General features: G+C 42.3%; 1 protein-coding gene across 3 annotated transcripts in view; it reads left to right on the top strand.

The window, feature by feature from the left end:
* The window catches only part of RBFOX1 (RNA binding fox-1 homolog 1), a 634,773-nt gene that overhangs the window by 437,665 nt on the left and 172,120 nt on the right, over nt 1-24,988 (top strand). For 2 of the 3 annotated variants that reach the window (XM_058157659.1, XM_058157658.1), the window contains exons 5-7: nt 9,559-9,651; nt 12,106-12,166; nt 23,310-23,363. In XM_058157659.1, the coding sequence (XP_058013642.1) occupies nt 9,559-9,651; nt 12,106-12,166; nt 23,310-23,363 (208 nt within the window). The remainder of the gene's footprint in view (nt 1-9,558; nt 9,652-12,105; nt 12,167-23,309; nt 23,364-24,988) is intronic. The other variant, XM_058157660.1, reaches the window with a different exon arrangement.

Genomic DNA, 24,988 nt, shown 5'->3' with positions numbered 1-24,988 from the left:
CGTTTGAGAAGCTGGGTGGGGCTACATTCGGAGTATAAAATCCACCCAGATTTTCAACCTCTTTTTTTGGCAAAATATGGTATATGGGATCGCCTTTGGTGACTTTCTGATAGCAACGTTAAAGGGGTAGCCTGATTCACTTTGCAACCGTGTCACTACCTTAACAACTGTGGTGAGAGAAGTCATAAAATGGGGTGAAACTCCCTTAGCAAATGTCTCGATTTAGCAACAGAAATTTGGGGCTCAATTGCGGTCATATGTTAAGGATTACCTGTATAGTAATTTGAATCCCTGGATCCTTTGAGGTCAAGCTGAGATTTTTCTCAGGCCATTGTTAGGATTTGGAGGATCTCTGCCCCACCGGAGAAATTTTCATGAGTCTGTGCATTTTGCTTTGGGGTTATTGTCCATCGCCCAGTCTCAAGGTTTTGATAGAATAGGATATATGTAGCTCAAGAGTTGACCTTGTAGGATCCTTGGTGTCCTCTGAGATTGGTGGCTTTCTTGCAGACGGTTCATTACCAAACTAGGTGACACCATCACCAAGCACTGATGATGTTACCTAGTTTGGTAATGAAACGTCTGCCAGAAAAACCACCAAACTCAGAGAGCACCAAGGATCCACCATCTCAAGGTTTTCAGCTCTCTATCCATCCCCTCAGAAGTTTACACGTCAAGGTTACAGACACGTAATGGCTTTCCTTCAAATTCCCAACGCCTGTCTCTTAGAGAACCAAGCCATGTAGCTCTCTTTGAGGGTCGAAAGTTTTAAAATGATATTGCCAATGTCTCCTTGTTATATCACAATGTCCTTGATGTACATGGTGTGAACATGTTCTGTTTCTCTTCCTTTGTTTTTGTTTTTTGCTTTGATATCAAGGAAATGTCACATTTTTTTTCTGTCAAAATGGTAAATTTGGAAGTTGAAGCTGCCAGGTCCGACCTGTTCCAAAGTATAAAGAGAGCTGGTATAAATTGCTTAAAGTATTATGCTAAATACATTTTGGAAGGGTGAGTTATTGGATTAGTAATTTTTTTCATTAAAACATGAGTCCAGGTCTCCCAACTGGAGAATATTTTGTAGATGGGGCTTCCAAGTTGTGCTGTCACAGCTGAGGTATTCATTTCATTGCTGGCAGCAAATGTGGGAGGGCTGTCTGAAGATGTGTCCCACAGTAAGGAACATAATAATAAATTATGGGATATTGCTAATGGATGAGAGCCAGCTGGGTGTAGAGTTTAAAACCTGAGGCTAGAAGCTGAGAGACGGTGAGTCACAAAACAAGCTGGGTGACCTTGGGCCAGTCATTCCCTCTCAGCCCTACGAAGGAGGCAAGGACAAGCCACTTCTGAAATCTTGCTGAGAAAACTGCAGGGATTCATCCAGGCAGTTTCCAGGAGTCAAAACAGACTCAAAAGCAAGGGTGAGATCAACTTCCTTAACAGCTTGGAAGTCCACACGCCGCGCGCGCAGACCTTTTGCGCATGCGCAAACCCTTCTGCGCATGCGCAGAACAGAGGTGGGTTTCAGCAGGTTCTGACCAGTTCTGGAGAACCGGTAGCAGAAATTTTGAGTAGTTCGGAGAACCGGTAGTAAAAATTCTGACTGGTCCTGCCCCCATCTATTCTCTGTCTCCTAAGCCCCAGCTGATCGGGAGGAAATGGGGATTTTGCAGTAACTTTCCCTTGGAGTGGAGAGGGAATGGAGAATCCTTCCCCTGGAGTGGGGTGGAAATGGAGATTTTACAGTATCTTTCCCCTGCCTTGCCCACCAAGCCACGTCCACCAAGCCAAGCCACACCCAGCAAGCCACACACCCACAGAACCAGTAGTAAAAATTTTTGAAACCCACCACTGGCGCAGAAGGTAAAAAACACATTACTTCCTGGTTAAAACCGGGAAGTAATGACACCCGGGCAGCAGGTGTCGCCGGTGGTTCGGCGATTGCTACCGGATCGCCGAACCACCAGCCACAATTGCTACCAGATCACGAGATCCGGTCAGAACCGGGAGCATTTCATCCCTACTCAAAAGTACCAAAAAGGAAAAAAAGTTAATTGATGTTCAGAAAAACATGAAAGCCAAGAAGTGTCACTCAATGATGCTTTTTTCAAAAAGCAACTGGACTGCTGCTGTTGTTGTTTTTTTCCTTGAGAAAGAAGGAGAAGACAATGTTTCACTTCTCATCTAAAAAGCTTCATCCTTCGTTGGAAGGATCCTAATTATTATCAGTTTACAGTCCTCTGGTCGTTAGCACTCTCCCTGAGAGCTCTTGAAGCCACTTGGCGGTTTATCTGTGCCCTCAGGGTCACCTGAATCAGAATACACTTGGTTGTGGAATCTTCTTGGAACTGGTGAGAGCGCAGTGTTTTAGACTGGAGACTGGGGGTATCTTGTTCCTCCCCGTTAGTTGACAGAGGGCTGCTCATTGTTGATATAAATGGGCTCTCTTACCCTTCTTTCAAACCAGTGGTCCTCTCTGTTCAGAATGTGGACTTTGCTGTCTTCAAAAAAGTGGCCTTTGTCTAGTGGTGGGATTCAAATAATTTAACAGCCAGTTCTCTGCCCTAATGACCAGCTGGGTGGGTGTATCCAGGGGTGTGATAGGCAGCACTCACCCTCCTGTACCCCCCAGGAGCAAAAATGGGCCATGGGGAAGCACCCCCACATGTCCCATTTTGGGCCTAGTAGGCCTTCCTGCAGCCTCCTGGAAGCAAAAACGGGCCACTGGGGGGACTCCTGGAAGGGGTGGGGAGGGGTGAGGCCAGACGGCAATTTAACAACCGGTTCACCCGAACCGGCCCGAACCAACTGAACCATTGCCTTTGTCTTTCAAATGCAGATGGACTGCTGAATCCAATCCTGGTGGGTTTGTTCTATGTTGTGCCATGTGTTTGGGAAAGGGTTTTTGTTTTGTTTTGTTTTGTTTTGTTTTGTTTTGTTTCACCAATGTGTATATCTGCACACGTCCCATTGCATTGCATTGCATAGATCACATTGCTCAGCTAAACAGTCCAGTTGCCTTATGGAAAAAAACAACTCACCTTTGAAACAAACTGTGACCTGGATGACTGAGCATCTCCATAGAGAGAGAGTCAAGATCTCTTTCTCTGAAGTAAAACACCACTTAACTTAAGCTTGGGGGCAAATCAGATATGACTATTAAGAATTAGAAGGCAAAACTGCCAGATCAAATAAAGATTAAATTCCTACCCTGTTCCTCCCTGCCCCCCCTCCCCCAAATCTTTGCTCTCTGTAAAATCAGGTGGGAAACATTACAGGGAGTTTTTTAAAAAATAAAATAAAATAATGTTTTCAGTGGAGAATAATTAGAGTTGTGCAAATCTCCTTGCTATTCATCTTTTTAATATCCCCCAAAGTCTTAAAATGTAGTCAGATTTATTCAAGGGTCCCTAGAGAACCTCAGTTCATTGCAAGGAAGCGTCATGGGGAAAGATCATTTTCTCACTGGCACATGTCTAGTCAGTGTGGCTGCTGAGTATGGGAAAACTCAGCAGACTCTCAAGAAGGGAAATCCCATCGCACCATCCCATAGAATTTTAAGGGTCCTCCAACTCGAATTGTTCCCCATGTGTCAGCCCTGGAGCCATTTTTCTCCTGGCACCTTCAGGGCTGCCACAGCGGAGGCCGTGCAAATGGAAGGTGGGTGGGAGGAAGGTCGAGATAGCAAAGGGATTGTAACCAAAATAAAATTCTTTCCTCTGAGATCCAAGGACATTCCCACCAGGTGCAAGAAGGCGGGGTGCGAGTCCAGATAAACTTTGGACTGTGACCTGTTTGGGCCATGTGATGGACTGCTTGAGCCGAGGAAGGAAAATTGCAATTTTAACTATGGGGCAAACCCAAGAGGGCTTTAGAGTCGGGTTTCCCCAGATCAGTGGTGGGAATCAGCCGGCTCTTGCTGGTTCGGGCGAACTGATAGTTAAAGTGCTGGCTGGCCCCACCTCTTCCTGCCTCGCCCCACGCACCCCATTTTGGCTCCCAGGGAAGTGCAGGGAGGCCTACCAGGCCCAAAATGGGGCACGGGGTGTGCAGCACCCCCCACCACAGCCCGTTTTCACTCCCAGGAGGCTTCAGGGAGGCCTAGGCCCAAAATGGGGCACGGGGAGTATGGCACACACACACACACACACACACACACGCAGCCCATTTTTGCTCCCAGGAGGCTTCAGGGAGGCCTCCTAGGCCCAAAATGGGGTGCAGGAGGGAGTGTGGTGCATCCCCCCCTGCGGCCCACGTTTGCTCCCGGGGGGTTCAGGAGGCCGAGTGCTGCCTGTCACGCCCCCCCTGGCCACACCTACCATGGCCACGCCCACCCAGCCGGTCATTAGGGCAGAGAACCGGTTGTTAAATTATTTGAATCCCACCACTGCCCCAGATGTGTCAATTTGACCTACCTAATAAATCTGTACTTTGAGGAACATGTCAGCCTTGGAGTTCTGATTCTGCTGGGAGGCTTATTTCGAACTCTGGCACCCCACTAGATTCTTGTGTTCCATCCCAATCTTTGGGATGGTTTTTCCCAAAACTAATAAGAAAATAAACAAAACAGATTTATGCAATTTATCAATTCATCCTGCCAATGCCTAGTAGTGAGGCCAAATCACTTTGGAACATCTTACCTGTCTCCCAAAGTGGAAAAGACCCCAAGCAAAAAGGTCTCCACATCAAAGTGAGCTGGTTCTCTTCCAGAATAAAGATCCCACTAAAAAAAAAGAAGAAGATATGACAAAACGGATTTATAAATTTTGAGTTCTTCTCCATCATTTTAGTGATTTAGTGATCAACCAGCACAAAGACATGACAATAATGTATTGACATATAATTTGTTTGGCAAACCTCTCATTGGTTTACATCTTTTGAGAAAATATATCATGTTCTCCATAATAGCATGTAGGCAAAATCTGGGTGTTGTTTTTTTTCCTTCCATGCTATTATGACTTTTATCTATCTTTTGTCCTCTCATCAAAAGTAGAACTGGATGAATGGATGATGGATGGATGGAGATAGATAGATAGATAGATAGATGATAGATAGATAGATAGATAGATAGATAGATAGATAGATAGATAGATAGATAGATAGATAGATAGATAGATAGATAGATAGATAGATAGATAGATAGATGAGAGAGAGAGAGACTTAAATAGATAATTAGAGAGATGGATGGATGGATGGATGGATGGATGGATGGATGGATGGATGGATGGATGGATAGAAAGAAAGAAAGAAAGAAAGAAAGAAAGAAAGAAAGAAAGAAATAGATAGATGATAGATAGACATGATGATAGAGAGAAATGATAGATGATAGATAGATAGATAGACAGATAGATAAAAGAAAAAAGAAAGATAGATATGTTAGATGATAGATGATAGATAGTCAGACAATGATGATAGATAGAGAGAAGATAGATAGATGATAGATAGATAGATAGATAGATAGATAGATAGATAGATAGATAGATAGATAGATAGATGATAGATATGTTAGATGATAGATGATAGTCAGACAATGATGATAGATAGATAGATAGATAGATAGATAGATAGATAGATAGATAGATAGATAGATAGATAGATAGATAGATAGATAATGTTTTGGTCTAGGAAATGAATTTGTTTTTTGTGTGTATGTGTCTCTGTGTTTCTGTGTATATATCTATTTGCTAAAGCAGCAATTTGTGTTAGAAAATATTCTCAGTGGATCAAATGAAGATATTCTCAGTTGAAGAATGTATCCTTCCCTTGTTCTAGTGATAGTCTATTTGAGGAGAATCAAGAAGTGAGCATTCTACTTCCATGGAAAGCCAGCCCTCAGTTCTGCTGCCTCCTTTGAAATAAATAAGGGATCTAATATGTGCTGTTGCCAAGACAAAAATCTTCCATTTGCTGCTCCTTTGAGAAATGGCTACAGCATGGTAGATCAATGTTTGTCATCATCCATGATTACTCGTATTGGATATGGGTGGTAAGAATTTGGTGGGAATACATTGGCCAATACATTTAGAGATGGCCTTTTATTTCCATTATGGGCAACCTGCAAATGTTTTCTACTCACCCCAAGCATAATACTGTAAGCAAATTCTAGTAATGAATAATGAATTGTTCTGATATGCAGTGAATTGATGAAGGTAACCTTGGACTTCCTTACATCATATAAACCAAGGCGTGAACCAAGCGTGAAATGCCAACATCTCCTCCTTAGAGGAGAACAGACATAAGCTATGAGTTAACCACAGAAATACAGTCAATTCGGCAAGATCCTTTACCCTATTTCTCTATATTCGTCTATTTGAGCAGGAGAAAAAAAATCTGCATTTAAAAAAAAATCAGCTCTCATCAGGACTGATGAAACTTTTTCCAAGAAATGGTTATTGGCTGAATGGGATGTTTTTACATTTATTTAGCAACCAAGAAGACGTGTGTATATGTTGTGGCCAGCACAGCTAGCTGCAGAGTCAGACGAGTAGGAGGTTGAGAGAGAGCCTGGGCCAGCTTCAGAGCCTTTGGAAGGCTCGGAAGGAATGATGAGGAAACAGCATCAGACACAGAGGCAAAGCCTTCTGTCCTCCCCCAGGTAGAGAGGCAGCTGTCTTCAGGGCCTGAGCTTAGTGAGGGGGAGGAACAGATGAGGCCCATCCCAGATATGTGTATGCGCAGAGAGGAAAGGAGAGGAGAGCAAAGGAAAACAATAAGCTGGCTCTCAGGGAAAGGAAGATGTAGACGCTAGCCAGCCCCATCCTGGCTGGGAAATAAATACGAGGGATTTGGGAGTGGCCGGTTGTCACAGACAACTGTTCCTCTTCTAGTATACAGCAAGCAATTTGGATTCCTTGGTGAGAACTAGATTTGTTGGGACTACTTACATTTGATTTGTTGTTTATCCACATGAATAAAAGACTGTTACTGCCCTGCTTTTATAACGGGGGTTGTTTTGCTTGCGGATAAACAGCTTATCGCTACTTACGAAGGCTGAGTCAGAACAGTGTGTTTCATCTTGAACTGCATAACCAAGTCTTCAGGGGTCTGCAGCCTCCCCTTGGCTTCCCACATGTTGGAAAAACAGAAATCAGCTTCTAAAAATAAAATCCTACTTTCAGACGTTATGGAGCAAGGGTGTCAAACTCGATTTCATTGAGGGGGCATCAGGATTGTGTTTGACCTTGGGGTGTGTGTGTGTGTGGACGTGACCAAGGTGGACATGGCCAGCTTGATGTCACTCGTATCAGGGGTGCCTGTGGTGGTCCGAGCGCTCTGCCAGCAAAAACGGAGCACGGGAGAGCTGCGTGCGGCCCTCCCGAGCTCCGTTTTGGATGGCAGAGGGTTGCAGGAGGCCATCGTAGCCAAAAACAGAGCTCGGGAGGGTCGCGTGTGTCCCTTCCGAACTCTGTTTTTGCTGGCAGAGGCATTGCAGGCCGGTCCTTCGCTGTTTCCAGGATAGTCCCGTGGGCCAGAACTAAGCACTCCGCGGGCCAGATCTGCGCCCCCCACACTGGCCTTGAGTTTTGCACCCGTGTTATGGAGGGAATTTTTCCCTGCAATGGTAGAAAATATGTGTAGCTCAGGAAGGCAGCACAGAATTTTTTTTTCTGAACTTGGTTGTTCATTTTCTGAGGATTCCTCACCCACGCAATTAATATATGCAGGGCTGTGATCTTGGGCAATATCTTCAAGTTATTAAGAGTTTTCCTTAACCCTGCAGCAATGCAGAGATACTATCTATCCAATTTCTCCACCCACAAATTGGGCAGATTCAACTTTGGTGTCTCCCCCCCCCCTTTTTTTTTTTTAAAAAAAATTCTAGAATGTTAAATGGGAAGCTAGCCAATTGCAAATGATCAGCTTCTTGGGGTTTTTTTGGGGGGGGGGGAATCAAAATAATAAATTCCAGAGAGACCTCATTACATTCTTAAAAAAAATTGTTGCAAATTGGTAAATTGTTGGTGGGCTTCCATGCAATGCTTTCTTTCGAGTGGTCCACCTGTTCAGAACAGCTGCAACAACAACAACAAAAATGGAAAGAAAACCATAGGATTATGAATAGACCACATTTTTCGGTTATCGGGATGGGAGACAATTACCTCAAAGGAGTGGTGGCTTGCTACCAGTTCCCCCCAGTATGGGCGAACCAGTAGCAGCAGCGGCGGGAAGCTCCACCCACCTGCCTGGACGTCTCTGCGCATGCGCAGAAGCTTCTGCCCATGCGCAGAAGCATCTCGTGCGAATGCAAGCAAGCGCGCGCCCACGAGCGAACTGGTAGCGGCCAAAATTGAAGCCCACTACTGCTTCACACATTTCCTTTTGAGACTTTGGTCTATTGTAATCCCCATCCGTAAATGTTCAAGCATCTCATGGTAGCCCCTTGGTCAGAGCGTTCTCAAAATTCTGAATCTGTTCATTGGCTGGATAAAACAAAACCCAGTGTTCTTCCTGATTGACAGTGAGCTCTCAAATTTATTTTCAGGAGACGGGCAAACAAACCTGGTTTCAACATTTCGCTGCATATAGAACACAAACTGTATTTGAGTCAACCTTGTGAAAAATGTCTACTATCATTGAATGAAAAGCACTGCAGATATCGTTCAGGAATGATTATTTGCTCTCCGAACTGTATTAACTATTTATTCATATTACATGATTATATTAAATGTAGAAAGGTTATGTTTAGTTTCAAACCCAATTCTGTTTTGTTGGTAGTTCTTTTTTGTTTGTTTGTTTGTTTCCTTCTTCTTTGTTTCCCCTCCTCTCATTTTATTTTCTTTAAGACCAAAAGAAGTAAATACAGTAGATGACATCCCAATTATAAACAACTCCAGTGTTGCATGTGAGAAATTATTATTATTATTATTATTATTATTATTATTATTATTATTATTATTATTATTATTATTATTATTATTATTATTATTATTTTGCTCCACAATGACACATCGAACTAGCCAATATATTCAATTGGGTTTGCATTGAGTGCTGAAATCGGTACCCACATTTTAATTTGCACAAAGTTTATTATTCTGTTGATCAGATCTTCATGCCCTTAAAAAGTGAATTCACATTTTTTTCCCTCTCTCTCATCAATTTTTTTCTTAGTTTTGTTTTCAATGTGATGACATGGTTCCATTGATTTGAACTTGTTTTGTTTTTTCTTTTTTTTTATTAGATTTCTTTTCCCCTGTAGTGAAAATTTAGAGAAAAAAAAAATGAAAGGTATTTGGTGTTCAATTCTTTGATCTTCTTCAGGAGACGATAAACTAACTCGTGAAAAGAAAGATTTTAAAAAGTTGTTGACATTGGTTGCTTTATTTAATTGCACATCTTGGGTATGATTATAATTTCTTTCTAATTTGCATGTTTACAGAAATGAAGACAGAGATGAGAGCCAGTTTAAATTAAAGAGGGAGTGAGAGAGAGGAGAGAAAGAAAGGGAGGCAGAGAGAAAGAAAGAAAGAAAGAGAGAAAGAAAGAAACTTGAGCAAAGAAGTGGTTGTCTGAAATAATGATATGCATGTTATTTTCCCTCTTCCCACCTGCATGCAGGGATTTGGTTTCGTTACTTTCGAAAATAGTGCTGATGCGGAAAAGGCGAGGGAGAAATTACACGGCACCGTGGTAGAGGGCCGTAAAATCGAGGTGCATGTTCAAAATATTTTCCTTTTCATCTTTTTTATAAATGTTTGCCTCACTCTCATTCGTTGTTTCAGATCCATCATTAATGTCTCTTCTGTGTTTCCCTTTTTTCCTTCCCATTGAGATATTTTATATATATATATATATATATATAAATATGTAGGTCTTTGGTTATTCGGGTTTTCTCCCGCATAAAATTAGAGGTGTCTTGGCGACGTTTCGACAAAGTCTCATTCGTCATCTTCTGGCTTCAGCTTCGTTTAAAATTGCTCTAATTTTAAACCTCTAATTTTACGCGGGAGAAAACCTGAATAACCAAAGACCTACATACAAACACCCGCGAAAACCTCAGAAAACATATATAAATATATATATATATATACACACACACATATATATATGGAATATGTTATATATAGTTACGATTATGACCTATTATATAATACGATACAATATTGTACATTTATATATATATATATACATTATATGTATGTAGGTATGTATATGTATCTATATATGTATATATGTATATATGTATATATATATATATATATACACCTGGCCTAACTTGGTTTGGTTATTTTATGATTTCCTTTCCGTACGTATATATTTTTTTTACATTTCTTTTTCAGTTTTTGTTCTTTAACCATCGTAATTACAGCTTAAAAAAAAAAAGAAAAAGAAAATTGTATGCCAGACGTTTGATGAGCTTTAATACCGTGCTATGATTTGAAAGGTTTTGTAAGTTGATGGGTGCAATAGATTTTTTTAAAAAAAATAAAAATTGGAAAAACTTTCAAAATTAAATGTTGAAGCAAAACAATAAGGCATTATTTTATTTGTGTGCGTGTGTGTGTGTTTAACATTTTTTGTTTGTTTGTTTGAACCTTTATTTGGGAATTCTATTTCTTTTCGTTTTTTTCCTCCTTTTCTTTTCGTTGCAGGTTTGATGCAGGATTTACAGTGGCTTTCCAAATTATCTTTTGGCTAATTACCCCAGAAAAATTCTCATTTGAAAAGTGGTTCACTTAGATTCAACAAACAAACAAACAAACAAACAAGCAAGCAAGCAAGCAAGCAAGCAAACAAACATGGACTTTTGTTTCCATTTTGGACAAATGCCCAGCTAAGTTCTCAGAAGGTTTAAAGTTCCTTCTAATTTTCACTCCCAAGAGTGATAATCTCATTGCAGATAACGATTTATAGATAAATCTATCTATCTATATATCCTTAAACCACTGGATCCAATTCAACACTGCCTGAATTGTATTTGTTAGAATCTTAAAAGCGAAAAAAGAAAGAAAGAAAGAAAGAAAAAACCAATTGAAAATTGCTGTCGTTTTTGAGTAAGATGTTGCATATTTTGCCTTTCCCATTCTCCCGTTTCGGCGGTAGCTCTTAGGGCCCTCACCATCTCAGTAACCATGGTAACTGTATACATGCCCCATGCTGGCGATGGTGTTGACTGGTAAGTGGAGAAGTCCATCTACCGTTTCACGTATCTTTTCTAAAGCGCTGATATCTACCACATGAATTTTTTTGACTTGTCGTCTTAAGTTTTCTTGATGCTCTCTATTTTTATTTTTTTATTTTTTTATTCTTATTCTATATCTCTATCTCTATATCTCGGTACGCCTGTCAATGAGTGTCCGTTTTAAGCAAGGCTTGGAGACACTGACTGAATTTAAGGATATGAATTTTGTGCACATCTTACTCAGATCGTTAATTCCATATTGTGTTAAATAATGCACCCTCTTTTTTATCCTTTCGTTAGCTGTGGTTTTTGAAAGCTTGAATGGTTTTGTTAGTTTCCTTGCAATGAATAAACGAGGCTCATGTTCCCCCAGTGTTGAATGCTACATGTTGCTTTTCCAATGGTACATTTTCAAAGGGTTATGTTGCACACTGCTAAGATTTGTCCTTCTCTCTCTTTTTTTTTAACTTTTTCGTTCTCTTTTTTGATGTTACTTACGTTTTCCCCCTGCGTACCTTGTCTCTTTCCCCTTTCTACTCCACTGCATGCTCTTTCATACATTTGGGGTTGTTTTTTTTAAATGTTCTGTTTTTAAATATTTTATCGTTTTCAGTGTTACCATGGAATATTTAAAAAAAGCATGCTCTTAAATCTTCAATTATGCAAAGCCTTTTAATTTGCTTTTAATGTCTCTTTATTAAACTTTAAAGGAAATGGTGTTACTTTATTGAAATGATTTGTAAGTTTTATAAAACGATAATGAGAGTAAATGTAATTATAAATCGTATGATTTTGTTATGCGCCTCCTGCCTTTTATTAGTTTTATTATTATTATTATTATTATTTGTTAATTTGGGGAAAATAAATTAAATTGCATTTTAAACATGACTAATGCCAAAAAATAAAGCATGCATTCATTTACTATCATGGACCTTTTTAATCTTGAAGAAGTGGTACTGATTTCTTGTCTTCTATGTGCTTAGGTAAATAATGCAACAGCACGAGTCATGACGAATAAGAAGACAGTTAACCCTTACACAAACGGTAAGAACTAGAAACTTGATTTTTTTCTTTACTAAGGTAGGACTACACAACCTTATCCCGGTCAGCTAAAGAGCCATGGTGGCACATTGGTTAGAGTGCAGTACTGCTGGCTACTTCTGCTGACTGCAGTTTGGCAGTTCGAGTCTCACCAGGCTCAAGGTTAGACTCAGCCTTCCATCCTTCCGAGGTGGGTAAAATGAGGACCCAGATTGTTGGGGGGCAAGAGGCTGATTCTGTAAACCGCTTAGAGAGGGCTGTAAAGCACGGTGACAAAGTGGCATATAAATCTAAGTACTATTGCTATTGCTAAATGCAGGAAATCCTCAAGTTACAACAGTTCATTTGGTGACCATTCAAAGTTACACCACCACTGAAAAAAAATGTGACTTGTGACCATTTCTCACACTTCCAAACTTTGTAGCATCCCCATGATCGGTATTCCAAGTGTGGTTTATCAGTGCAGCATAAAGCATACTATTACTTCTCGTGTTCTTAATAGTATTCGGTACCTCTCCACATTCTGGGCCAATTGTCACTTCCAGGCACTCTTCAAGGGCAGCCCCATGTAAAGCCGTAATCCAAGCAGGAAGTGATCAAGGCACGAGTGACCCTGAGCAAGGCCCCCTGGTCCAGGAAATGGTGTAACTGATACACACACAAATCTGTACAAAGACGCCCTAATCATGGCTGTTACCTGCTCCTCAAGCAGGATTTGTGAGCCAAGGAGGAGCCCTCACATTGCAGACCAGCTTGAAAGTCAAAGATGACATAACTTCTGTGCCAGGGAAGGGGGCAAAGACCCATAGACTCTCCTTCTTGCCAGGGTTGAGCCAAAGCCAGTTTCTCCCCATCCAGAGACTTCCTGCCTCCAAGCACTCATTCAGCAAAGGTGTCATGACTCACAAGGGCTGGAAATGTAGATCCGGAGATTATCGGCATACTGATGATACTGTTTCCCTATCCTTCGGATGACCTCCCTGCTCATTTACACAAATTGGATTATGATTTATTCAGGGGGGCTCTTAAATCTGCTTTAAAATTCAACCAACTGCCTGAATACCGGGGCGCTGTCCAGGGTCCTGAGCCCCAAACGTCGATCTGAAACCAGGCAGCTTGAAGACTCAGGGAAGATGGAGGAAGACAAGAAAACCTGACACCAATTTTAAGACCTGGAGACTTCAACTCCCAGAATTCTACTGCTGGCTGGGGAATTCTGGCAATTGAAGTCCACAACATTTAAAGTTGTTAAATTTGGAGGCCTCGGTTTTAAGTTACAAAAGATCCTTTGATTCAGGAGACTGGATCTCAAACATTCTATCTGAGCAAGATCTTGGAGAGATGGCTTATTTCTGAAAAAACATCCCCCCCCAAGTGAAGATAAACATGTCACTTCAAAGAGGCAACCTCTTCCACCAGTTGGTATTTCTGATCATCAGAAAATCCCTCCTAATGCGTAATGTCTGTCTTTCTTCTATTCCCCTGCAAACATGGGTTCTGGATAGATAGCTGTTTATTTCCTTAAGGAACAGAGAAATATTATTTTCCACTTCTTTTTCTTGTTGCATATAATGCGGGAAGCAACGAGAATCTTGTGCAGGTTGTTGTTTTTTTAACTGCTAAAATCGCATATCAATGTAAAGTTTGTGTTTTCGTATTCTTCCTCCGTACTCCTTTTGTAATGACCTAGGGCATGGCACAAACGCAACACAACCAGAGAACAGGTCTCTCCCCTTTAGTGCTCCAACTTTGTCCCCAAACATCCCCATGTTTGCTACAAGTCCTGGAGTAAAGCTGTCACACGCACCTTCAACAGCCTCTGGCTGCGAGTACTCCAGTAAGCCAGGTTAGCCAAACAGTAACCAGGGCCAGCAGTCCAGTAAGCCAGGTTACCCAAACAGTAATCAGGGCCAGCAGTCCAGTAAGCCAGGTTACCCAAACAGTAACCAGGGCCAGCAGTCCAGTAAGCCAGGTTACCCAAACAGTAACCAGGGCCAGCAGTCCAGTAAGCCAGGTTAGCCAAACAGTAATCAGGGCCAGCAGTCCAGTAAACCAGGTTAGCCAAACAGTAACCAGGGCCAGCAGCCCAGTAAGCCAGGTTAGCCAAACAGTAACCAGAACAAGAAGTTCAGCAAAGCAGCCAAACCAGGCAAGCCCCACAAAACAGAGCACAGTAATCTCCAGGCATCGGCAAGGGCACACACGGCTCCAAATATTCCATGCTTGTTCCTGACAAATGCCTCTTCCACCAGCACCTCCTTACATCTCAGTCCCCAGGTGTGCCTTGTGAAGGAGGACAGAGCCCTTTCCTCCCTCACAGCTGGCTCAGTCTGTGTTGTTCTCGCTTTCTCTCTTCTCTGCGTGCTCTAAGATCAGGAGGGGGTGGTCCTTGCTCTTTGCCTGAGCTCTGTCTCTCCTGCTCCTCCAGGTCTACAAGCCCTTTCTAATCCCGAAAAGCCTTGCCTGGACTGACTTTGCCCTTCCCCAGTTTCCTCCAAGGCGCTGCCCTCTTGATCTCTGTTGACTTTCGTTCCAGCTCATCTTCCCCCACGGATTCAGTCTCTTGAAGGGGGCATGACACCTTTCTCCTGTGTTTTGCCCACATATCAGGGGTGGGCTTCAAAAACTTTAGCAAGGGGTTCTCTGCCTGGTTGCTGGGTTGGCGTGGCCATGGTGGGCATGGCCTAGTCGGCCTTCTGCACCACGGCAGGGGGGACATGTTTTTGCCCTCCACAGGCTCTGGAGCTGGGGTCTCCAACCTTGGTCCCTTTAAGACTTGTGGACTTCAACTCCCAGAGTTCCTCAGCCAGCTTTGCTGGCTGAGGGACTCTGGGAGTTGAAGTCCACAAGTCTTAAAGGGACCAAGTTTGGAGACCCGTGCTCTGGAACATTTTCTCGAACCTCCGGGAGGGCAAAAATACTTCCCCAGGTTCCAGAGGCCCTCTGGAGGCCAAAAACGGGCCCGTTTCTGGCCTTCCCAAACTTCCGGTAGGCCTGTTTTTCACCCTTCCTGAGCCTCCACACGCGCCTTGTGCATCCAAAATGGGCTGTGTGGTGACTCCTGGGAGGGGCATGGGCGTGGCCAGCCAAGCATGGGATTTAGGGGTTTTCCGAACTGCACAGAATCTTAGCTAGAGGTTCCCCCAAATCCCTGTGAACCCTCAGCAGCCCATCCCTGCTACATACCCACCTCAAAGTGATTGAAGTAAGCATCAGTGATAGTGCTGTGATCAAACAGGGAGCTGAGCCTTCTCTTCTGACACCTAGCCAAATACTCTTAATTTCTACGCTTATTGTTGTCAGTTAAAGAATTATCAAAAAGTTATGGCAGACTGGATCCTTTGTTGTACTTTGTCACAGCAGCAGAAAGTTTTCTGTCTCTATACTTTCCTTCTTTCCCCCCCACCCCGGGATATCAATTTCAGCTTTTGAACCATCCTTTTTGAAAGCTTTGGAAACTGAGCGTATCACAACCTTCCATTTGGCCCGTTTCCAATATCCTGTAGCTTTCTAAAGAAGGATCTGATTTCCCTGTCTTTTCTTCAAAAATGAAAACAGAGAGAGAGAGAGAAAGGGAGAAAGGGAGAAAAATTTTCACAGCTTGATCGAAAAAGAATCAAATGCAAAATATTTATTTTCATCCTCCACACGTTATGCAGTTCGTTCGTGAAATGTTTTCCTTCCATCATCGACAGCGGGGCAAAGATAAGTGGACAGTTTTATTTTTTTAATGATCCTGTCATGGATATCTCTACCCATCGTGGCAAAATTAAAAACAGAAGATGAGCTAGGTTTGACATATCGTGATTAAGCTAGTTACAGTACATCATGGAGAAAGTCTGCTTTCTAAAATTTTCTAATTTTTCTTGGAAAAGACCGCTTTCTCCCTGGACCACCTTGATTTAAATATAATTAATAGCAATAGTACTTAGACTTATATACTGCTTCATAGGCCTTTACAGCCCTGTCTAAGCGGTTTACAGACTGAGCCTCTTGCCCCCAACAATCTGGGTCCTCATTTTTTACCCACCTCAGAAGGATAGAAGGCTGAGTCAACCATGAGCCAGTGAGAATCGAACTGCTGGCAATGGGAAGAGTTAGCCTGCAATATCGCATTCTAAGCACTGCGCCACCACAGCTCTTATTAATTAATCCAAACAATTCAAGTGAAGACCATTCTTTATTCCCAAAACATTTGCCCCAAATACCATTACAGGTAGTCCTCGACTTACAACCACAACGGAGCCCAACAGTTATGTCTTTAAGTGAGACATTGGTCTCAGTGAGTTTTGCTCCATTTTATGACCTTTTCTTGCCACAGTTGTTAAGTGAATCACTGTATTTGACAAGTTAATAGGCCGGTTGTTAAGTGAATCTGGTGTTTCCCCATTGACTTTGCTCATTAGAAGGTCACAAAACGGGATCACATGACATTGGGATACGTCAGCAGTCATAAATATGAGTCTGAATTTTGATCACATGATCATAGCAACACTGCAAAGGTTTTAACTGTGAAAAACTGTCATAGGTCACATTTTTCAGTGCCATTGTAACGTTGACACTAAATGAACAGTTGTACGTGGGATGACCTGTACTGAGATAAGAGTTGTGGTTGTCATCATTACTCACGCACTCGTGACGTCTCGCCTGGATTACTGCAATGCTCTCTACATGGGGCTCCCCTTGAAGGGCATCCGGAGGCTGCAGTTAGTCCAGAATGCGGCTGCGCGGGTGATAGAGGGAGCCCCTCGTGGCTCCCGCATAACACCCATCCTGCGCAGGCTGCACTGGCTACCTGTGGCCTTCCGGGTGCGCTTCAAGGTTTTGGTGACCACCTTTAAAGCGCTCCATGGCATAGGGCCGGGTTATCTACGGGACCGCCTACTGCTACCGAATACCTCTCACCAACCCGTGCGCTCTCATAGAGAGGGACTCCTCAGGGTGCCGTCAGCGAGGCAATGTCGTCTGGCGACGCCCAGGAGAAGGGCCTTCTCTGTGGGGGCTCCCACCCTCTGGAATGAACTGCCCCCAGGACTTCGTCAGCTTCCGGACCTTCGGACCTTCCGCCGCGAGCTTAAAACATACTTATTTAATTGCGCAGGACTGAGCTAGATTTTAATTTATGGGTTTTAACTTGGGTTTTATTTTTTATATTTTTAATTATTAGGCTTTTGAATAAGTTTTTTAATTGTTTTTAGATTGTATTTATTTGCTTTTAAATGCCTGTAAACCGCCCTGAGTCCTTTGGGAGATAGGGCGGTATATAAATATAAACAATAAATAAATAAATAAATAAATCTACAACAAAAACAAGACGGTCACAGGTCAATGCGTCTTATTTTGTTTGTTCAACAGTGCATTATCCCTGAGTTAAATTAGTTTGGTGCAGAGATGGGATTTACATAATTTACCTACCGGTTCGCCCAGCACCGAAAATGTGAGCGTGCCCGCGGCCACCTCCATGCATGCACTTGGCCTTTTCACATGCACTTTGCTCACATGTATGCCTTTGACACATGCACCCAACCTCAAAAACATGCTTAAATAGGACAGCGTAGTGCCAGGGCAGGTGGGCGGGCCCACCTGCGATTTCCGCTACCGGTTCGCCTGAACCGGTCCGAACCGGCTATATACACCTCTGGTTTGGTGTAAATATTTGAATATATCCACACACCTTCTTTGAGCAGAATTCTTTATCTCTTTCTTCTTATTAACCCCGGCTTTGTTAAAAGTACAATCTTTTCACATGCAGTCATTCGCACAAAATCCCCTGTCTTTCAGCAAGCTTCTTCGGCTTCTATAAGCTTTCTTCATTTCAGCAGCCCCCAATTTTTGAATTCTTTCCTCCCCCTCCCCATTGCTGAAGGTTGACTAGGATCACAGATTGCAGAGGCCCAATCTGCTCTCCAGAGAAATAGGGAGACAGAACTATCAGGGAACCAGGAATGATGGAATTGTGCAAAGGTTGCCCTAGCTATTATCTTTCTGATAAAGAGTGAGGGCCAAATTGAGGTGCAGGCATTGTTCTAACAGTGCAGCCGTGCTATCAGAAACAACATTTAAAAACGGTAAATGTTCCCCTCGCACATATGTGCTAGTTATTCCCAAGTCTAAGGGGTGGTGCTCATCTCCGTTTCAAAGCCGAAGAGCCAGCGCTGTCCAAAGACGTCTCCATGGTCATGTGGCCGGCATGACTCAACACCAAAGGTGCAGGGAATGCTGTTACTTTCCCGCCAAAGGTGGTCCCTATTTTTCTACTTGCATTTTTTACCTGCTTTTGAACTGCTAGGTTGGCAGAAGCTGGGACAAGGAACGGGAGCTCACCCCGTTACACGGCAGCACTAGGGATTCAAACCATTGAACTGCCGACCTTTTGACTGACAAGCTCAGCATCTTAGCCACTGAGCCATCTTTTAAACAACATTTAGACAGTGGGGGGGAGGAGAAGAAGCAGCCCATCTTTCTGAAAGATTTCCTGGCGGTGATTTGGAGAGTACAGGAAGAGATTCAGGGCAAGGAGAGACACATGGCGAGTCTCCAAAGGTTCAGACGATGGGAATACAAAGAAAGGAAGAAGCAAAAAAGGTGAAGAAGATGGGAACACAAAGAAAGGAAGAAGCAAAAAAGGTGAAGAAGATGGGAACTTTCTCCTTAATACCGAGTTTCTGCTTTGCCTTTGGAATAAGGGCTAGGAAAGAAGATCGAGAAGACCGGCCAAGCAGTTTCTAGGGATAAGGACCGCCAAAGAAGATTGCAGTACAATAACCGCAAGTTTCAGAATAACAGTTTCGAAAACGCCATAAAAATAAGAGCCATATCTTGTTTTCATTGTCCAAGGTAGCAACAACTCAAGTCATCCATAGAGGAGAGCCCAATTTATTTATTTATTTTTAAAACTGAAAGGCAATCTCTCTACTCATCTTCCTTTCAAATGCTTGCAGCTAAAACTACCCTGGGAAGCTTTTCGATCACAACCACAACCTCTGCTTAGTAGAGGGAGGAAAATATCTTTTTAGAGTTTTAACTCAATGTCGATGAGTTCCTAGGTCCATGATGGAGAACCTATGGCACGCATGCCAAAGTGGCACACAAAGTTATGTTACCCGGCACGCACGGCCTTGCCTGTTTGTCTTTTGGGTTTCTGGCACGCATGCACTCAAGATCAGCTGCCCTTCGTGCACAGGGCAGTGCCGAAAACTTTGTGCACAGGCATGCTGGTCAGCTGATTATCGGGTGCTGTGTGTTGTGCGCATGCAAGCCAGAACCTGGAAGTTCGGCTTTTCAGAGTGTGATCTCTTTGCATGTGCAGCAGTGTTGAAAACCAGCCTGCTTGCTCCCCCTGCTGCAGCCGGGCCCCTCTTATCTCCTGCCAGACGCTGATAGTGCTGAAGAATGTCCTGGCATGCCTCCAGCGCCCAGCCCTGGCACCATGCCCGGACAGGCGAACAAACAAACCTCCCTCCGATAGCATGTGCGCCTGAAGCCAGCCACGAGCTGAGATTACCAACAGCTGGAGACAAAACGATGCAACAGATAGACCCACGCTTCCGGAGAATGGAGAGGCGACGTCACCAAAAAGAAGGAAGGGGCAGGCCTGGATAAGTGCTGAGTCATGGAGCCACACCCCATGGCCTATATAAAGGATCTGCTCTCTGGCATTCTCTGAGTCAGGCAAAGTCTAACTTGGATTGCTGAAGTCACTTCCTGGTCTCCTGCCTGCCTTGAGAACTCTGATAGGACTTTGGCAGAGCTGCAGAGGCACGCTTGATACGGACTTCCCCGACCCGGCCGTCAGCGGAGGAGTGGGACACGACACCTGCGCATACGCCCCAGCCAGCTGATTGTCGGGTGCACATGTGCGCTAGAACCCGGAAGTTCAGCTTTTCCAGAGCATGGCCCCGATAAGCACAAGCATGTGTACGACATTTCCGCACGACCTTTTTGGCACTCGGTGCTGCAAAGGTTCGCCATCATTGTCCTAGGTGGTGCCCTTAGGAAGCTGTTAAGGTTGCTTTTCCCCATCTTCTTCTTTTTGAAGATGTGGCAAGGTTGACTCATCAGATTTGAGAATCTATTAACTCAGAATTTAATTAAGGATTTTGTCTATAATTTGCATGTATTGGGATACCCGTCTTATTGTTTGCAAATCTGGGTGATAGAAATACAAATACAGGTCAAGTCGCTTCTGGGTCAAACTGGTAACTTTTTGAAATTGTCCATTGAGTTACCTTGGCAACCATATTGTAGTGTTTTTTTTCCCTTTAGTAATATTTTTCCCCAACTCCAAATTTACCCTACCGATCTGGTATATTTCCAGTGGTCTCACTTCTAAGCCGTATGGAGGTTTGATCCTGCTTACCGGTAGCTTTTCAAGAGCTCCAACTTTCCTAAGATAATAGACTTTTCCCCCCTTTTTTTCCTCTTCTAATATGCTTTCTTTTTTAAAAAAAAATGATGAGTTGTGATAGGGAATTTGGAGAATTGCAGATTTTAAATGATAAGGAAGTTTTGCTTTGCCTTCTGGATGCAAATGCAAAATTTGATAAATTCATATTCAGAAGAGAAGTAATGAATTTTTCTCCTCTCTCTACCGTAATACCTGTTTTGTTTCAAACCTTCATCAATAAACTTGATTACTGAATGCATTTTCCTCATCTAAGTGACTATGCCAGGAGAGATAAGAAAAGTTCATATTGACAAAAATAAAAATGGCTAAAAGATAATGTCAGGGTTCCAAGTAACACCCCCAATGAAATAAAACTCCAAGGCTTGAGTTTCCTCAAAGTTCCACTTTATTAGAGATGTCATATTGGCACATCTGGAAAAACTCGAATCTCAAAGCTTCCAGTTTTTTCCCACCCAAAGGAAAGTCCAAGTACCTGCCCAACACCCACATGTCCATCACATGGCCCAATCAAAGTACCATCCCAACTGGAGATGCCTCCCAGTTACACCCCTGCAGGTGCAGGGCAAGATGTCCTTGATTCTCTGAGAAAGGAATGTTGTTATGACTATATATCACCCGTGCTCCATACAATCCCCCCTACTAGTTTCCCACAGTAGTAAATGTGGCAGGCCCAAGGCAAAAGATGGCTTCCAGGTCTGACAGATAATATGAAATTAAAAATGCTAAAAGGCTGGTTATATTTATGTATATGTAAATTCTATATACATACACAATGTATATACATATACAATTTAGAAGAGAATGTACATATACAATAAGAAGAAAGCCATCTGGTTAATAACCAGGATAAAGTTAAATAAGCATACACACTAAATTATAGTTCTTCCTCATCCAGGCACTAAGTCTATCTATCTGCATATAAGAGACAGGTTGTTTTCCCCCTTTCCTGTCTGTTCTGGAAGTTTCTACCTGAGGTACGTGTTGTGACAGCAAGACAAATTCCGAGAACTACACCCACAGTGGTGAATTTACCTCCTCTAATGGTGAAGACTTGGTTCCTTGGCAGTTCCTCACTCGTACATGTCAAACTTCTCCTCACACTTGATTAACCCACACAGTTATGGGCCAGCAAATACTTCATTGACAAGACAAAGTAAAGTTTAATTGCTGTTATTTTCATGATAAATGAAGTCTTTGCAGAGTGAGCTTCCCCAAGTCAGATGATGCAGCCATCAAATTGGGTAGGAGATGAAATATGAGAACAGGTTTCAGCTGAGATCATCGATCTGCATCTGCCCGAGCACCATCTCCCCCTCTCTCTTCCCGAAGACAAATTGAGGCGCCATTAGTATAACTTAAAATGTCTGAGGTTATCTTTCAGCCTCTTTGACAGAGAAGTCTTGACAGATGTGGAAAACCCAGCCAAAATGGCTTATCTGTGCAGAAGTGAAGAATAAGAAGCATTCTAGAAAATTACATTTCAAGTAATTAAAGGCTTTTGATGCTTGAGTACTTGGATTAGATCAGTTTGGAAGATTTGGGAGGAAGAAAATAAATTTTTCATTCCTTCTTCCTTTTCTTTTTTCTTTTCTTTTTTCTTTTCTTTTCTCTCCCTCCCTCCCTCTCCCTCCTTTTTTCCCACCTTCTGTCTCTCCCTTTCCCCCTCTTTCTCTCTCCCTCCCCCCTATTTCTCTCACACACATACTGCCAGTGTGGTTTCTGGTCCTGTCAGTCATTCATCCAAGTACTTACCTGCTCCAAACCATCTTAGTTTTCTTTTAATTTATGTGTAGAACAAAATTAAGTTCACACTGTGTTCTAAATTACTCCAATAAGAGAATAGGTAGACAGACCTTGTAAAGTTGAATTCTGCTGTTATCTTCCATTAAAAACCTGGGGAAAGTTCCTGACGTTTTGTCTGAAACTTACCAAAAGAAAAAAAAAGTGAACTTATCTTATGGGGGAAAAAATGTTCCAGAAGTCAGAGCTAGGCGTGGTTCATTTATATATGAACTCACGTATTCTTGGGGAAACCAAGCCATTACGCTAAGCTGTGAAATGATTTATTAGGGCAAGCGTGTTATATAAGTACACCACTGGAGTTTTCTTAATCCAGGTTTAGGATTTAGTGTGTTGTGAAAGTAAAGTCCTTTTAAGCCCATCCAATTTAAAACCAGGAAGAAGATTGTCTCTGTTCATCAAATGAAAAGAAAGGTATTTCTTTTTTCTTTTTTGCAGAGTTAACAGACTTGCATTAAGTGGGTAAATAGAACCTCCGTTTTGTGAACTGGCCTGAAATTATATCCCAGTATTGAAGAAAAAAGTCAACTGATACAAAGTATTTTTTTTTTAATAAAAAGATGCACATATTCCCCCTTCATTTAATGGTCACTTCCACTTAAAGTGTGTTTTTGTGTGTGTGTGGTGGCTTTTTAAGAAGCTTTAAAACAGGGGTCTCCAACCTTGGCAACTTTAAGACTTGTGGACTTCAACTCCCAGAGTTCCTCAGCCAGCAAAGCTCTGGGAACTCTGGGAGTTGAAGTCCACAAGTCTTAAAGTTGCCAAGGTTGGAGACCCCTGCTTTAAAAGGTATTCTGGAAAAGACACACTTTGAAGGACATGATACAATTCTTTAAAAGATATTCAATAAAAAAACTGTACAGTCACAAACCGGCAGTAATTAGAACATCATGCCATAACTTCAAATTTACCAAGTTTGGTTTCCTGTCTTTACTACAGGTTGGAAATTAAATCCAGTTGTTGGTGCAGTCTATAGTCCAGAATTCTATGCAGGTAAGCACATGTGCTATGGAATCTTAGTGATGGCAGGTAACAGGATTATCCAAACGATGTAATTGGTTGCTGTTGGCCCGTTTCTTTGATGGGTCTCAGACATAATTCAATTATACGTATTCTTAAAGAGAGTTTAAAGTTGCAATCAATTTTTATACCCATTTGAACTGTCTGAATCTCCAAATTTTACCCGGTGCTTGACAGTTGCCAATTTAAAGTCTCTATCTCCCTCTCTCCCTCCCTTCTTCCCTCCCTTCCTAAACGTATTACTCTTTGCATAGAGACCTTACTCTAATACATGGGTTGCACAGTTTTCTTAATGCTAGCATTAACATTACAGGCGTGTTGTACTATTTGGGCTTTTATCAACAAGTTCTTCAGACTACATATGAGCAACATGCATCTTCTGTTGAAAAGTGTTGTGAGCTTTCTGGCCATGCACGATAGCATGGGATCCCAGTTAAAGGGCTTGGCAACATGCTTTCAAATAGATATGGGGTTATGCTGTTGGTATCCTCTTAAATAGATTTATTTCTAGGGTTGCAAAGCTACTGTACTAGATGAGCTAGGAATAGAATAGAATAGAATAGAATAGAATAGAATAGAATAGAATAGAATAGAATAGAATAGAATAGAATAGAATAGAATAGAATAGAATAGAATTTTTTTATTGTCCAAGTGTGATTGGACACACAAGGAATTTGTCTTTGGTGCATATGCTCTCAGTGTACATAAAAGAAAAGATACGTTCATCAAGAATCATAAGGTACAACACTTAATGATAGTTATAGGGTACAAATAAGCAATCAGGAAACAATATCAATATAAATCATAAGGATACAAGCAACAAAGTTACAGTCATACAGTCATAAAAGGGAGGAGATGGGTGATGGGAACGATGAGAATATTAATAGTAGTGCAGATTTAGTAAATAGTTTGACAGTGTTGAGGGAATTATTTGTTTAGCAGAGTGATGGCATTCGGGAAAAAAACTGTCCTTGTGTCCAATTGTTCTGGTGTGCAGTGCTCTGTAGTGTTGTTTTCAGGGTAGGAGTTGAAACAAATTATGTCCAGGATGCGAGGCGTCTGTAGATATTTTCACAGCCCTCTTTTTGACTCATGCAGTATACAGGTCCTCAGTGGAAGGCAGGTTGATAGCCATTGTTTTTTCTGCAGTTCTAATTATCCTCTGAAGTCTGTGTCTGTCTTGTTGGGTTGCAGAACCAAACCAGACAGTTCTAGAGGTGCAGATGACAGATTCAATAATTCCTCTGTAGAACTGGATCAGCAGCTCCTTGGGCAATCTGAGCTTTCTGAGTTGGTGCAGAAAGAACATTCTTTGTTGTGCTTTTTTGATGACGTTTTTGATGTTAGCTGTCCATTTTAGATCTTGTGATATGGTAGAACCTAGAAATTTGAAGGTCTCTACTGTTGTCTAGTATTGTAAGAGGTGGAAGTATGGAAGAGTTTCTCCTAAAGTCTACCACCATTTCTACAGTTTTTTGAGTGTGTTCAATTCCAGATTGTTCTGGTTGCACCACGAGGCTAGTCGTTCAACCTCCCGTCTGTATGCGGATTCATCATTGTCTCGAATGAGACCGATCACTGTTGTGTAATCTGTGAAC

The sequence above is a fragment of the Ahaetulla prasina genome, chromosome 14 (genome assembly GCF_028640845.1).
Source record: "Ahaetulla prasina isolate Xishuangbanna chromosome 14, ASM2864084v1, whole genome shotgun sequence".
NCBI classification, from domain to species: domain Eukaryota; kingdom Metazoa; phylum Chordata; class Lepidosauria; order Squamata; family Colubridae; genus Ahaetulla; species Ahaetulla prasina.
Note: the sequence above shows the minus strand (reverse complement) of the source record. Positions and strands in the feature narration are given on the sequence as shown.